Consider the following 15,331-nt stretch of genomic DNA (forward strand, 5'->3'; position numbering starts at 1 on the left):
CCATACATGCGTCTTTTCTTGACCGCTCTTTCTTTTACACTGCTGCTCCGCCACCTCCTGTCCCCCCTCTCCCACATAAGCACCTCTCCCTTCCCAAGTGGACTGACTGGAGTGGCATACTTAACACAGGCAATGGCTTTCTCGCGGGTACCTCAATTACAAAACGGGAAACACATGTGCCGTTCACAACAAGCATCACCGTTTAGATGGCCTAGGCATGGCGCAGATGCATGCGTCTTATCATGTCAGCCAAAATCTGTGCATACTATCACAGGCTAAAAATAAGGTAGTTCCAGGAACTGAGTCGGTGCAGTTACTTCGCCGTCCTGCAGCTCTTCAGCATAGTTCGGCGGGGCATGGCGGCGGATACCAAAACTTCAGCATATACATAGGCTAATTATAAGGTAATATATAGCTATTCTGGCGAAAATACCCTTTCGGGATTAGTCGTGATAAGTTGAACTAGACTAAAATGTGCCTACACGTTGAGGCTTCTCAAAGAAACCTGCAACACAAAGGCACAAATCGAGCACTATTTGTCCCAACGAATTACCTGTATTAAAATGGTTTCTTGCCACAGCTAAGATGGCGGGTTCCCAGATTCACTTTTGAGGCATATACTCCACTTCACCAATTTCCTAATTCTCCTTGAATCGCCTAAGACGACTGGCAGGCGAAATGAATTTATATTTGTATATATTGAAATACAACGGTTCAGCTGTCACTTTATTCAAGCAACAGCAAGATGGCGCCGATGAAGAAGAGGAACGGGCCCAAGACTGATGATGGTTATTGACAGATGAGGAAGATGGCGTCCAATGAATTCTTACACTAATTTTCCCCGTCGACGGAAGCGGCCAGCCTCGCCGCCAATTACGCTGAGGAACGCATACGATACGGCTTGAGACGCGAAACGTGCACAATCTCTGTCCCACGGCAGCGTTGGTAAGTGGGGACATGAACAGGTGTGACAAGGTAGTTCACCAGTGAGGTCTGTTCGACAACTTTGTAGGGGCCAAGATAGCGTGACTCAAGCTTCTCGCATAAGCCAGGCGTTCGCGCAGGAGTCCACAGAAGTACATCGTCGCCAGGGCAGTAGAGAACGACTCGGTGAGTGGCATCATAACGATGTTTGCGATCTTCTTGGCTAGCTTCGGTGTTTACACGGGCAAGACGACGGCATCGAGCAACACGGGACAGAAACTGGTCGCAAACGAATGGTGAAGAGTTGACGGGGCCAGAAAAGAATGAAACGTCGAGTGGTGATGTCGGTTGGCGTCCGTATACTAGGAAAAATGGAGAATAGCCTGTGGTTTGTTGAACTGACGAATTATATGCATACGTGACAAAGGGAAGTATGGCATCCCCATTGCGATGGTCCGGTCGGATATATGGACAGCATGTCACACAGCGTGTGATGAAATCTTTCCGTTAAGCCATTGGTTTGCGGGTGATAGCTAGATCCCAGGCAGCACGCCGCCGTTGGACCAATCTTGGACCAACATCGGCTAACATCGGCACCGACGTCGGGCCGACGTCGGAAGTGCAACTTCTTCCAATGTCGGGCCGACGTTCAAGCCAATGACGGGCCGACGTTTTGCCGATGTTTTAGCCAGTATGCAACCAACATTGGGCCGACGAAGGCCCACCGTATTGCCGACAAAGCTGCCAATGTTCGGCCAACATTGGGCCATATTTCAGCCAATCACATGCCATTTTTACGCCGATATTCGCTGCACGACGAATATTGGCTACGGATGTACGGCCGACATTGGACGAATCCAGGGCCACATTGCAGCCAATGAAAGGCCGTTATTACACCGTTGTTTCCTGCACGGCGAATATTGGCTACTGATTGGCTTGCCATTATGTAACCATTATTAGTAGAGAATTTTTCTTACCGGAAGATTTAAACAATATGCCTCGATGACCCGCTCTTGTAGTTTTGCAGCCCTGTATACTTGGGGCAACAGAAAATTGAATGCCGAGAACTGAAAACAGTTACTCGATCTATTTCATCTTTTATACGTCATTCCCTTTGCTAACACTAGAAGTGTAGTTTATTTTTTTTACCAATTTATTTTTTGCAATAGGGAGTGCTTTATTTGGTACTGGTATTTGGTACAGCAGATCGAAAAAACTCGTTAGGAAGTAAATGCCGAAAGCGTATGTCCCCCACTTGCAATCCCCACATATGTCCCCCACATGATAATCGAGAATATTCATACAGTTTAGAGCATTTTTTTGTAACTAAAACATGGTGATGGTGCTTCCGAATCAGCATAAGCTAGCCGAACAGTGCACCACCGACAGTCTGCAGACCATTTATTCATTGTTTTTTTTTATTTATTTGGTACAACAAAAAATGTATACATTGAAAAATATATATACACAACTAAAAAAGGCCCGCTCTACTGAGGGTCAGGTTACGTTGGGGGCACAGTGGCAGTGGTGCTGTCAAGGCCCTGGCTGCTGTGGCTGGGCAGGAAGCCAGCTGCCGCGAGCAGCCGATAATCTGCACTCTGAGAGTAGTGATCATCGGGCTGCTCCACAAGAAATGCTTCTCTGAAGCGCCGCTTCCTGCCCCCACAGCGATCACCAGACCCTGGCAGCCACCTCTTAATAAAGTTGAGGGCCTCCGCCTGGTCGCACCCTGCTTTTTGGCAGATGACATCTGCATACAAGAACAGAAATACCATAGTACACATGAAGCACTGCAGTACAGAGAATACACATGGATACACACACATAAAACAATGAACAAGTTAAACTTGTCACTAATCTACAGAGCCTCAGGTTCACAAAGGCCCTTTTCCCTTTTCTGCCATGAAGGCTGTACAGCACTTGCACGTCATGTGCCAATACAGCCTTCATGGCATTCACACCAATTTCTCGGAGGCCACGTCCCCCAATCTGCAGGAGATGCTTGCGCTGTAAAAAAATGCAAGAAGCATAGATGGGGTAAACGCAACAGCACATCGAAATGTTTTCATGATAAAAATCTGCAAGAAGAGGACACTGAAAACAACAACTTGAATTTTCGGGCATCACAACATTTCGTTGTTTTTTTACGCTAACTTCAACTCACTTGACCTAAAATGGTTTCCACATCAGCCCTCTCACACTCAGTGTGAGAACCTTTCAGAGTCCTTCTCTGAATGCAGTTTTGCTGTTATGAAATCAAATACAACACTGTTATAACCCTTAATAAATATTGATTCTAGCTATGAAATAGTATAGTTACTTTGTACAGTGCTCAAATTCCAATACACGTTTCTTTGAGGTTACAATGTCTTTGCCTAAATGTTCACCAGGAGTAGCTTCTACAGGTGAAAAACGATAAAGTATGTGGAATTCAAAAAGAAGCTAGGACATGTTTTTAATCAATGCATTGTAAGCAGAGCACAACAAGATAAATGAACATGATCAAGGCGTACTAAGAGGCAACCTTAGAGCGACCAAATCTTGGTCATAGATGAAACTGATAGAAAAATAAAGGTCGCACTAGATGGTCGCACCATTTGCTGTGTATATTTTTCTGTGATAGCCAACAAAGAGGCATGTCGCTTTAGAAATCTCTTCACAATAAACAAAGGTGCATTTTTCTTCACCCTGCGAAATGGGGTGCATGTTAGATTTTTAAAAAAGTAAGAAATCGGCTAACACAAGGCAGGATGAACTGTAGCTCAAAGTAGAGAGAGCCGCAGCGGACACGAAATAGGGTGATAAATGAACAAAATTACTGAATGTCTGTTTTAAGCAGGCTATTGCTAGTCACTGCCCATCAAACACACGATGCCGCCTACATCGTCTGCTAGCTTAGGACAGTTCACTCGGACTTCACAGACTATAGTAAATACAGTCGAATCTCATTAATTCCAACACACTTAATTCGAACTGACGCTGTGGTCCTATCAAAGCTATACCGCGCTCCGAAAATGCTCTCAGCACCCCGCCCAATCCTGCGGTGGCACTTCAGACACCTCATCGCTGTGCTTAAAGAAGAAAATGAAGAAAAGGAAAGAAAAGACTGCGGTGGAATGTTTGCCAAATGCCAATCTGCGACACTCCTGTGCCACGCTTCGGCTTTTTCCGTCCCTGCCACGTAGAGACCCTTCTCCTTTTAACACTGCGCACGAAGAGAAAGAGGGGAAAAAAAGCTGTCGCAGAGAGTGGGCTCTCATGCCGATCTGCAACGCGCCGGTGTCACGCTTCCCTGTTTTTCGTTCCTGCTATGTAGAGACTCTTCTCCTTTCAACACCGCGCATGAAGAGAAAAAAAAAAGCTGCCGCAGAGTGTTTCTCTCTCGAATGCCTATCTGCTTTTCTCCAGGTGAAGACGCTCCTCCTTTCTCATCATGTGCTGGCCACGCTCCGGCTGCAGCGCAGATGGTAACAGTGGAAACACAGTTGTCTTCAAAGAGTGTCAGCACTGGACATTGCCGCGCGCAACTTCTATTGCCAGGAGAATACTGAAGCCGAAGTACAAATGCTTTGCAAACTGCACGCAAAACTTGTTGACTCGTTGCAAGGCCAACGTGTACAGACATGTATTGACTACTTTAATTAATGACGGATGCCCTGTAATTTGTGAATAAAACTTCTCCATGCACATGCATCACTGCATGGTGAGCCCTCCGCTCAATTACCGTATTTACTCTATTCTACCGCGCCCTCGATTGTAATGCGCGCCCGGTTTCCACGACAAAAAAAAAAAAAAACAAGACATCGGTTGCAACGCGCACCCTTTTTTCACGTTGGCCCGCTTGATCACACCACTCGGGAAAACGACAATTTTTGAGAGCGTCTTCCGTTTAAATATGAAGTACGGGGGAAGCTTATGCCTATCTGACGTGCAACGGAGCATTGCTGTCACTCTAGTTTTACCGTCGCCCGATGTCAGTACACTAACTTGCTTCGCCCCTTTCTCCTAGACGGTTGTGGTGCCAGGCATGTTGAAGTAAAGAGGCGTGTGATCGGCATTCCCGATTTGCCCAAGCAGGTAGCCGTTGTTGTGCCGCAAGTTTAGGAGGAACCTCTGAAGACTCTGAAGCTTTTCTTCGTACTCCTCCGGCAACTTCCGGCATATGCCCGTTCGCCTTCGGAGGGAAAAGCCTTTTCTCTTCATAAAGTTCGTTAGCCAGCACCTGCTCGCTTTAAAATGGCTCTGCATTAGCCCTTTTTCTAAGGCTAACTGCATAGCCTGCACTTGGAGCAGTTCTGTCGTCACGGGCCGCTGTGCCGCTCACTGCTTAATCACATACTCGCCGAGCAGCTCTTCAATTTGTGGAAACCGACCCTGCTGTGGTCCACTGAAGCCATTGCGTGAACCTTTGCTGTCGACAATATTCTGCTTTTGTTTCCGCCAGTCCCGCACGCACGTTTCGGGAACTCCGAATGACCGCGATGCGGCCCGATTTCTGTCCGTTCCGGCACACGCGATGACTTTTCTTTTAGAAGCGGCATTGTGGTGCACTCGTCGAATTTTTGGAGTCGGCCCTACCATGCCGTCGATGCTAATGTACTACAAGATGACGAACTCCTCAGCACACGTATGAAGTACCGCACATGGGAAACACATAGGCAGAAATGACCGACGCGCCATGCCGACGCACGTAGGGGGCGGCCATTTTGTAAGTGGCGATGACAATAGAATGACTATATTCATTTTTTTTTTTCGTACTCGATTCTAACGCGCATGCGATTCATGAACTCTCTTAACCGGAAAAAAGGTGCGTGTTAGATTCAAGTAATTACGGTAACTTTCATTATTTTGAACTTCTTTTAATTTGAACAAATTTTCTGGCCTCTTTGAGTACGAATTATTCACATTCGACTGTAATACAGTGGTTCATGAGATTACATGGCTAGCTTGTTTCATGAAACACAGTATCTTAAAGCAGTACTAAATTTCTGCATGTTACATAGGCATATTAAAAAACAAGAAATACACACCAAAGCCGCAGCCACAGCTTCACTCTGCACAGCTGCCTCTGCTGCCTCCACGTCTCCAAATGTACCAGCAGGCAGCCGGGGAAGGTCAGAAGGGGGCTGTGCTAGCTGGGCGTGCTGAGGCACGGACAAGAGCCGTACCTCGAGCTTCAGCTGTCGCACCTCCTGCAGAACCTCTCTTTGTTGCTGCTGGATGCCAAGTTCGATCCGCAGGATCCGTAGCAACAGAGCTGAAACATACAAGAGTACATACTATATTTACTCGCACAATTTGCATCCTCACATAATTTGCTCACCAGTATAATTAGCCAGCCTGCTTTACTACAAGAAACTTTTTGCTCGCATACTTTGCCCTCCCCAACCAGCCCGAGCCACCTTGCCAGCACACACACAGACACATTTGACTTCATGATGCTCTGGTCAGGCACATCTCTTGTCGAGCAGGCGAGTGCAGTCTTACACAAAATGGGCTGAGTGCAAGGTTCCTTCTTCCATGAACTTTTATGCTTTCCCTAGAATATCGAACTTGAAAACCGTAACCTGTTTATGTGTAGTCCGAAATGCCTAAAGGTTTGCCTCCTATCTTCCCACCTCTTCCACGGCAAGAATGTATTCCCGAGACACAGCACAGATGTTGAACGCGTGCAAGGACCTGTCACATCAACTAGATGAGGCAGGTTTTCACACTCATTTTCTTTTTTTTTTGGTTTTGCCATCTGACCATTGCGTTTTTACCGTTCCTTGTAATAGGCTACAATAATTATATACGAGGCAGATTGCTGTTATAAAGCTTACCGAAGAAAACTGAAACCGTGCTACCGCTAAGCACATCAGCGTGGAGTTCTTCGACATGAAATATTCAGTATGGGAGCCAGCAGAAGAGTGCGTTGAATAAGACTTAGCATAGAAGCTTGGGTGTGTTGGTTAGATATCGGAGGGAACACAACGCAATCGAAGACTGGGACAAGGAATGGGGACACACACACATGAAGGGCGACACACAGAGCACTGTGTTGGCATCGCGCTTCCTTGTCTGCATCTTACTTTGCGTTGGGTTCCCGACAATTATTGGAGAGTACTTATGTTCTCTGGTATAACCTTGTCGTGGGAACTGGTTTTTGTGAGCAATGTTCGGAAGAACTTCAAGAAAATGGGGGCATTTGAACAGGCTTCACAAACAAATGACAATCCGCTTTGAGACAGCTGTGACAGCGCCTGCAACATATATTCCCATTCCCAGTTGGGCTTTTAGGCCAGCGATTCCTACTAGCTTCGCACATAACCGGATCGACAAAAAAAGTACACATAATACGCGAGTACATACCGCATTTGACTCTGTAGCTTTGATGAACCAGGCAGATACACAAATTTATCCAAAGCTCCATTGATTCTATTGCAAAATTATTCAACAAACAAATTGCGATTTTATCCATGTTACTATACGATTGCGGCACTTTACCATTGCAGCTTTCCAGGAGGCACACATAGTGCAGCGTTAGTTCACCACTCGCAGTTAATTGTATGCAGTGGGTTGCTCACAGCAACTGACTGCATGCAATGGTGAACATCTTGCATGCTTGCACCGCTGTTTCAGCATGCTGGCTGCTTCCCATACGGCTATCAATTGATGTTCACAAAATTGGGAAGATGAAGAAAGACTACACAGTGCCCTCTGGCCACCCTATACTCCAAACCTCCAGCCAACAAACAAACAAAAGAAACAGAAATATGCAAATGAATATTATTCCTAATGCAGCTGGAATGGAGTGTAGTTTTCACCAACTCTGTGTGTTAAGTCAATATGGAGTGAGTTAATTCCATAAAGTAGCTTTTCTCATAACAGTGTTCACTCTATTGTAACACAAGGAGTGACTTCATAGCATCTAGAAGGAAAAATAGAATCTTCAGTATTTGATAGAAATGTGAGGCTCTACCTTAAAACAACAATAATCTGGAAAAAAAAACTCATTACATTAGAAAAAAAAAAAGGTAGCACAGTCGGGGATGGTGCCCTTTACAAGAGACACTGATGTAACAGACAAACGGGGATAAGAGGCACCAGTGTGCAGGCTGACATTTGGCCCATCATGCATCAGGCACTCCGTAGATGCGCCTGTGCAGACGGGAGCCCTGCAGTCAAGCATGCTGAGCAAGACTGTTGACCACTGTACAATGACACATTGCCACAAATTTTCAAAACTTCATTTCACAGACTTCTGCAAAAGCTTCTTACAGTCTTGCATAATTTTTGCACAAGCTTCTCTCATTCTTGCGTGATTTTCGTGAGAACATATAAGTGTTGGAAGTTGTATGTCCCCAAAAACTTGCACAATACAAATAGCATACATTAAAGTCTATCACCTAATACGTGAATAGTGTAACAATGAAAGGAAACTCACGCATGGTTTGCTCCGAGCCTTCCCCGTGCGGTGCCTCCTTGAGCCTTGGAGAGCACTGTACAGCTAGAGCAAAGTAGCATCAATCCAGTGTTAATGGCAGGTTAACAAGACAACAAAACTAACCCCCATATTCATAAACGCTCCCCGACTCGACTTTCACCCTTCACTTGACAGAGTTGAGCACTGTGCCGCTGCTCGTTTGAAAGCGACGCTGCGCTACTTGAGAATCACAGCAGATTATTGCTGACATGCAGCGACTTTCTCTGCTTAGAGACGGCGCTCCCACCAGCCATCTCAAGTGAAGGTGAAGCGTTGAGTGGAGGGACGTTCTAGAATACGGGGGTAAGATTGGTTGCAAGAACACTACAATAGACACAATTTTTACACTTCATCTATATTGTACAGCCACACACATTCTGCATCCTTATAATGCAACATATACATACAGGCTTATAAAGTAAACACTGTAGGCTGCTCAAATAACACCTACACAAAAAATTACCCAAACGTGGCCATGCGCAAAGTACTTTTATTTGAAACTCACAAAGCTTTTGCGGTGATGGAGAATAAATAAGACAGGTTACGCTTGGAGGCACATGAGACCTTCGCAGCTTTCATAAAGTACAAAAAACAATATGGTGTGTGTGTATGTATGTACACATGAAGGTTCGGCCTAGTAGTAGATACTTCTTGAAAGTAGTAGTAATAGTAGATACTTCTTGAAAGTATCTACTATTAATTTTATGGCACCTGTGTCCTTCAGCGCAATTGAAAGCCTGCTGATCAGTGTGTGTAATTGTGGAATAGTTACATGAAAAATGGCGTGAAACACCTAAAATCAAATTTTTCTAGCTTGGAAATATGCAGCTGTGTATACACAACACATGCTGCAAACAGTGGGAGGTGACCACAAGAGTGATTTGAGTGTAAGCGGCAGTATTCCGCATTCATACACCCCGCCATTTTCAACTGTTGCCCAAAAGCAGCACCACTTCAGCGTGCTTTTTTTTTTACATCATAAACAGCACGGAATACAGTGAGGATGAAAACAACATATGCAATTAAATTTTGAGCACTATTTATGGTGCGCATGATTGATTGATATGTGGGGTTTAACGTCCCAAAATCACTATATGATTATGAGAGACGCCGTAATGGAGGGCTCCGAAAATTTAGACCACCTAGGGTTCTTTAACGTGCACCTAAATCTGAGCACACGGGCCTACAACATTTCCGTTTCCATTGGAAAGGCAGCCGCCGCAGCCGGGATTCGAACCCGCCCCCTGTGGGTCAGCAGCCGAGTACCTTAGCCACTAGACCACCGCGTCGGGGATGGTGCGCATGAAAAAAAAAAAGGCCTTTGTACAACGACGAATTCATAATTTGCCTTCACGGACCTTCTGTTAGGCTGCACCACATACAGATTTTTCGTGGCTTTCAAAAGAGATTTGAAAAAAAATAACCGTGTTTACTCTTGTCATGAGCGCACTCACTAAGTCACCCTCATTTCAGTCGCCAAAATTTTGAATTTTTTTTTCTTCCACATATTAAACACACACCCTACGTTCATCCGCTGCAGTCCCACGGGCTCCCCCCCCCTTGCCGCCTTCGCTCGCTGCCACATGCCATTTTATTTTTGTTTCTACATGTTCACGGCACGTCCCCTGTCTTTTTTAATTATCTGTTGTAACATATGTGGCATTATCTTGTTCCCGAGGTGCCACAGGTGCTCTGCTATGTAGATGCACCATTAAACTAGTATTTTTGATCAACTGTGCATTTCTGATGTTTACCTTGCAAGTACGTAAAACTGGCATGCTTCTTGATCTACGATACACATGTGGCTTGTCTCACTTTGAAGGAAAAGTTAGCATACAATGGTGTAAATGCTTAGAATTTGAAATATTGAGGCAGCAGCACACCGGAGATGATCATATGGTAAAGAAACGAGTGCTGCCTTATTACTGGCAAGTTGTCACTTATATGTACAAATAAATTTTGAGCAAAAAAGTACAAAAGCACAGCGAGGCTATGATGTGGTTCAACCTGTGGATTCGCTTCATTTATCACGCCATATGATGAAGCTTCCTTTGGTAAAACTGCCCAGATAAGGAAAAAAGTTTGCTGTCCAATACAGCAACTATACAAAGTGTGCACGTGCATCTCGCAGCACCTTTTCGTCACTTCCGAAATGCGCCACCACCATGCCCGGGCACCAACTGAATCTATCGCCTACAACTGCCATGTTGTCTCCTCGTGCTTGCACCCGTTTAGTTTTGCCTCACGATGCAAGTTTGAGGAATTATGAGCTGCTAGTGAGGCAAGTTGATTTAGTAGTCCACGCAGAGGGAGCAGAGCTTAGGGTGTTTCTTCGCTGAAAGTTATAACCTAAAATTGAGAACGCACATTCTGATTTTCCTAAAAGTACCAGCGTATTTGGCTGGTGCAGATTAACAAAAGCTACTTGAAGAAACTTTGCAATATCTGCATCTTCAGGTGCAACTTCATTACGGGTAAGTGCCATAGCCAAGTATTTACCTGCAAACAGATATAGCTTACCAAGATACTGTACATACAAACTTGTCTGCAGTTAAAACCATGATGGCGAGGAAGGCGGTTAAAATCGTGATGGCGATCGCGGAGATTTGGTATTGCATTGAAACAAACTATAAAGAATGAGAAACAATATTAGTTCACTTTGAAGTATAGCCGATCTGTTCAAGTTGGGCGTCAGGATTTTTTTTAATTAGTCAATTAATTCTATACACGGTCTCTATCATGTTCAGCGACTCCACTGTACAATAGCGTACAACAAAAGCAAAATACAAAGTGAAAAGTGTGTCAAAGCATACGCAAAAAATAAAGTGATGACTGGCATTACCGCGGCACACACCACGCAAAGTCGCTATCTGCCTTGTATAATATTTTCCTCGACTATTTCCACAAATTGCAATCAAAGAGGCTCAAGCTCAACATCAGCATTGTTTAAAACACTTGGGGGGGGGCAGGGGGCATTGCTACTTTGGTGGCGTAGGCCGTGACAATATATTTATAATATTATATCTCTTGTAAACTTGCCTAGCTCTGCACGACTAGTTTTCGATGGGAGCAGCTGCGCTTCGCACATCCACTCTTAAAATTGCGGCTCGAGAGATTTTGAGCCTTCACTTGTTTTTGGGCCAGGCAATTCGTAGTGAAAGCAAGATAATAGGCCCTCATAGGTTGTGGCGGGCAGCCGGTGTACGCCGTGGCTGGTGTATGTGTTGCACATCATGATTATCTGGTCTTGTATCGAGTGAACGAGCGAGGCCTTCCTAATCCAATGAGCTCGTTAAAGTAAGACAACAAAAAACCACAATGCTTCCACATCGTTCACAGCAACAGATGACGAGCCCCCAACAAACCGCACTGCAGCACGTGAACTGCCGTAGGTACCCAGGGAGTTACTTGGGCATGGCGAGAGAGGGAGACAACGGCAGAAGTGACATCACAAGAACACTATGTACAAAGGGGACATTTAAAGACTTTTTTCCCATTTTTAAACTTCGTGCACTGTTGTATTTAGAATAGATGTATTTTGAATAGTTGTATTTGAAAAGAATAGTTGTATTTTGAAAAGGGCACTAATTCATAAGCCCAATGGTTCAAGGATGGGTGCATTTAGGGGGCCCATTTGACGTTTTACTTATGCCCTTCAAGAACTTGCTTACAAGGCCAAAGTCCTGTTTCAGAAAGAACACGCTAGTGCGTGGCCAGCAGTCCATCAAGCATTAGTGCTGGTGAGATTTGGAAATGCAGCGCATGAGCATCCTCATCTGCTACTTCTCTGCTCATGCTCTCGGAGCTTACTTGCGAGGCACGGTCCTTCGCACTTTTCATTTTCACACTGTAAATCAACTGATACCAACTCTGCCTTCCATTATTTATTAAACCAATATTTCATGGTCACGTGGACGAGCTTAAAATGTTTGCTACATCAGACCTGAACAGCATTTTGAGTCATCGAAACTTGCTAGTTGCAGCGAGCATTATGCGAAAAATATGATGTGCTTTACGGTGACAGCTTGCAAAACACTGCAGCAACGATTAAAATCATGCATTTTTTGTGCTCACAGGAAATCCCTGAAGCAGGAGGCACTGGGCTAGATAAATTGCGCAGCTAAAATACGGATGCGCTTTCCAATGCTGTCATGCGTACAGGCGGAGAAATGGCAGACAAAACTGGGCGCACCCCGATTCTATGCGCATGCGTCCCATTCACAAGCCTCGCTGCCAGTTAGCACCACATGGCTCACTGTCCATGAGCTCTCTTGTTTCCTGTAACAGTGGACCATACGGTACACCTATTTAAAAACAAGGATAGAATGTATATAATGCAGCATCTGATGAAGCCATGATGAACTGTTGCTGATGAAATCTGGAACTCTAGTTAGTACCCTTATTGTTAACCAGCCGACCGACTAGCAAAAAGATTTGCGACTGAAATGATGGCATCTACACCTGCCCTTAAATGGACACTGAACAAAGTTTTTGCCGCCGAGATTTTCAGCCAAAGTGAAAGATTGGGCCATGAAATTCATAGACAATAATAATTTCAAGCAGAAACTACGAACAAAATACTGAATTTAATGAGCCTTTTACAAAATGCCGCGTCTAGCTCTTAGACACGGCGTTTTCTAAAAGGTTGCGACATTCATTTTTCGAGTTTTTTTTTTGTTATTCAAGACAAATCTACGGTGCATTGTTCACAGAAAACAAAATTGCCTCGGTAAGATTTCTTTGCGAGCAGCTTACTAATTTTAAGGCAGGCGCGTTGATTCGTGAACTGAAGGATGCGAGTGATCGATCTTGCCTGCTAGTGGCTAGGCGACAAAGGCTTTACCTCATGTCCTGGTGTAGCTAAGTCACGCAAATGGAGCAGAAAATGTGCATTATCATTTATTTCACCTAAATATCACACGTATGTGACTTATTGCCGGTGACAGGTGATCAGGATGAAGTCGACAAGTTGAAAATCTGAACAAGAATTCACTCGAATGAAAAACCAACCTATACTCACGTGCACGGTGAAGTCGAACACGTCGTCCGTCAATGTTGTCGCTGATGCCCGAAGGAAAAGAGAAGAGGACAAGTGACGGGGTCGTCTCTTTCTATAAAGTCGGCGCATAGCCTCCTATATTTTTTTGTGCCCGCGCATTAGCGCTAAATACATACGCGCCATCCGTCCCTTATAGTTTTGGCGCTCGCCGCCAGATGCCGCACCGATCCCATAATAACAGCAGACGACGCGGCCTATGCACGCTTGCGTTTATGCGAAGTTCAGAAAAAGTGGGCGGAGAAACTTCACGAGCACAACCTCCAAAAGTTTTTTATGATGTCCCGGGGTCGAGCACTTGAGTTTGTCACGTTTCTGTAGTATTTGCGCGGCGTTGTCAACGGCAGCCTTCAGTGGCTGATTCATCTTTCTCGCTCTTGCGAGGAAAACTTCCGCGTAATTCTTTAGAGAATTTAGAACCATTACGAGCTCAGTTGACGGATACAGGAGTACACCTGGGTGGATATCTCCACATTCAATCAGAACATGCTCCGCCGTTTCCTTATCTTTCCCGCAGCATGTGCATTGTTCTTCTTCTTTACTGAATCTTGCTTTATAACTACGCGTTCTAAGGCAACCCGATCTCGCTTCAAACAGTAAAGCGCTTCCCCTTGAATTATCGTAAAATGCCTCCCTCCTTATTTCATTTTTGCCCTTTCGGTAGTTACTCAAAGCCGGTTTTTTCTCCATAGCTGCCATCCATTCTCTCGTTTTGCGCCTCGGCGCTCCGCCAGGAGCGCTCGCATCCCATAATAGCTCGGGGGACGGCGCTGAGGGACCGACCGCTCGGGCACAAAGTTATAGAGGAGGCTATGGTCGGCGGAACTGCCAGAACGGCCAACACAAAAGGCATCGGGTTGACATTCCTCTATCTGGGCATCAGTCGCTCCACCCGGGCATGCAACTGCTACTGGTTCTATCCTCTTCCCGACATTGCAGTGTTGCTGCCATACTCGCGAACCTTTTTAAATTAAAGCACGCAATCATGTATTATCGTGCGCCATACTAAACTTAAAAACAGTGCGCCGGTACATGAGATCACGAAGCGCGGTCCACGCCATTACAAGAACAATTAGAGAAATGAAACAAAGAAAACAAAAATGTATAAAATATTTTGTCTCAATACGATCTGCAATCCAGTTTCCTGCAGCGGCTTTTGGCTCTGTATGAACGGCCCAGCCAGTGCCAAGCCAAGCTTGCGCCCCTGATCAGCTGTTTGTTTCCATCGAGAATTCAACAGTGAACTGGCAATTTGTTTAGATGATATTGCTAAAGGGCTTGAAATTGAATATTTCTCTACGTACTACTGCTGCACTTTTCCTCTCCGTTTCCTGATCACAGTGATGAGATTGAGGAGGTTACAATTTAGAAAACAGCTAGTGCAGCTCGAGCATTGCTAATATCGCTGTTTCGGTAATAAAATGTTACAAAGATTTTGCCCCGCGACCTGCTTGCCGTGTTCGAGCACCCAGTAGAAATTTACGGTGCCGCTTTTGAAAGAGTTGAATAAAATTGCAATATTACGAAAGGAAGGCTCTGAAGCAACATCGCATTTTATCAGGCCTACACCTCCCACACCTAGACGAGTAAAACTCGTCGATATTATCTTGCAAAGCTGTGTATAATATTTAAAACACATTCTTTAGCCCACGATGAATTGTTCTCTCGTGTTGCTTCTCCATTTGATACTGTCATGTTAACTTACAAAGGCAACTTTCCATATTTAGTCTCTTTAGATGTTGCAAAAGCTTGACACGTGGTGTGTATGCCATACTGATAATTCTCGTGACCTGGGTCCGCCTCTTTAAACAGCGTCGCATTTTATTGTTCGCAATTGTGTTTGTTTTATACTGTAAGCCAGCTGTGTGATTTCATCAATATTCACG

The 15,331-nt window shown here is 44.9% G+C and overlaps 2 protein-coding genes across 3 annotated transcripts in view; both read right to left on the reverse strand.

Annotated features, from left to right (window-relative positions):
* The window catches only part of LOC142804046 (uncharacterized), a 100,590-nt gene that overhangs the window by 49,553 nt on the left and 35,706 nt on the right, over positions 1 to 15,331 (reverse strand). The window lies entirely within an intron of this gene.
* LOC142804045 (uncharacterized) lies at positions 2,181 to 14,059 on the reverse strand. Of its 2 annotated transcripts, none has more exons than XM_075890554.1 (4): positions 13,410 to 14,059; positions 8,351 to 8,405; positions 5,955 to 6,181; positions 2,181 to 2,674 (listed from the first exon to the last, which is right to left on the reverse strand). In XM_075890554.1, the coding sequence occupies exons 1-4, from the start codon at positions 13,515 to 13,517 to the stop codon at positions 2,396 to 2,398; spliced, it is 669 nt and encodes a 222-aa protein (XP_075746669.1). In that variant the 5' UTR covers positions 13,518 to 14,059; the 3' UTR covers positions 2,181 to 2,395. The 2 variants fall into 2 exon arrangements, with proteins under 2 accessions (XP_075746669.1, XP_075746670.1); XM_075890555.1 differs by having other exon boundaries at positions 8,351 to 8,413; positions 13,410 to 13,514.

Source organism: Rhipicephalus microplus, chromosome 3 (genome assembly GCF_043290135.1).
Source record: "Rhipicephalus microplus isolate Deutch F79 chromosome 3, USDA_Rmic, whole genome shotgun sequence".
In the NCBI taxonomy this organism is placed as follows: domain Eukaryota; kingdom Metazoa; phylum Arthropoda; class Arachnida; order Ixodida; family Ixodidae; genus Rhipicephalus; species Rhipicephalus microplus.

Bases quoted from the DNA above. Each gene is read 5' to 3' on its own strand.
- LOC142804045 (XM_075890554.1), bottom strand. From the start codon at position 13,517: ATGCGCCGACTTTATAGAAAGAGACGACCCCGTCACTTGTCCTCTTCT. The intron at 6,182-8,350 runs GTGAGTTTCCTT...TGTATGTTTCAG, and splicing joins AGGCTCGGAGCAAACCATGC to CTCTGTTGCTACGGATCCTG. The intron at 2,675-5,954 runs GTGTGTATTTCT...TCTTGTATGCAG, and splicing joins AAGCTGTGGCTGCGGCTTTG to ATGTCATCTGCCAAAAAGCA.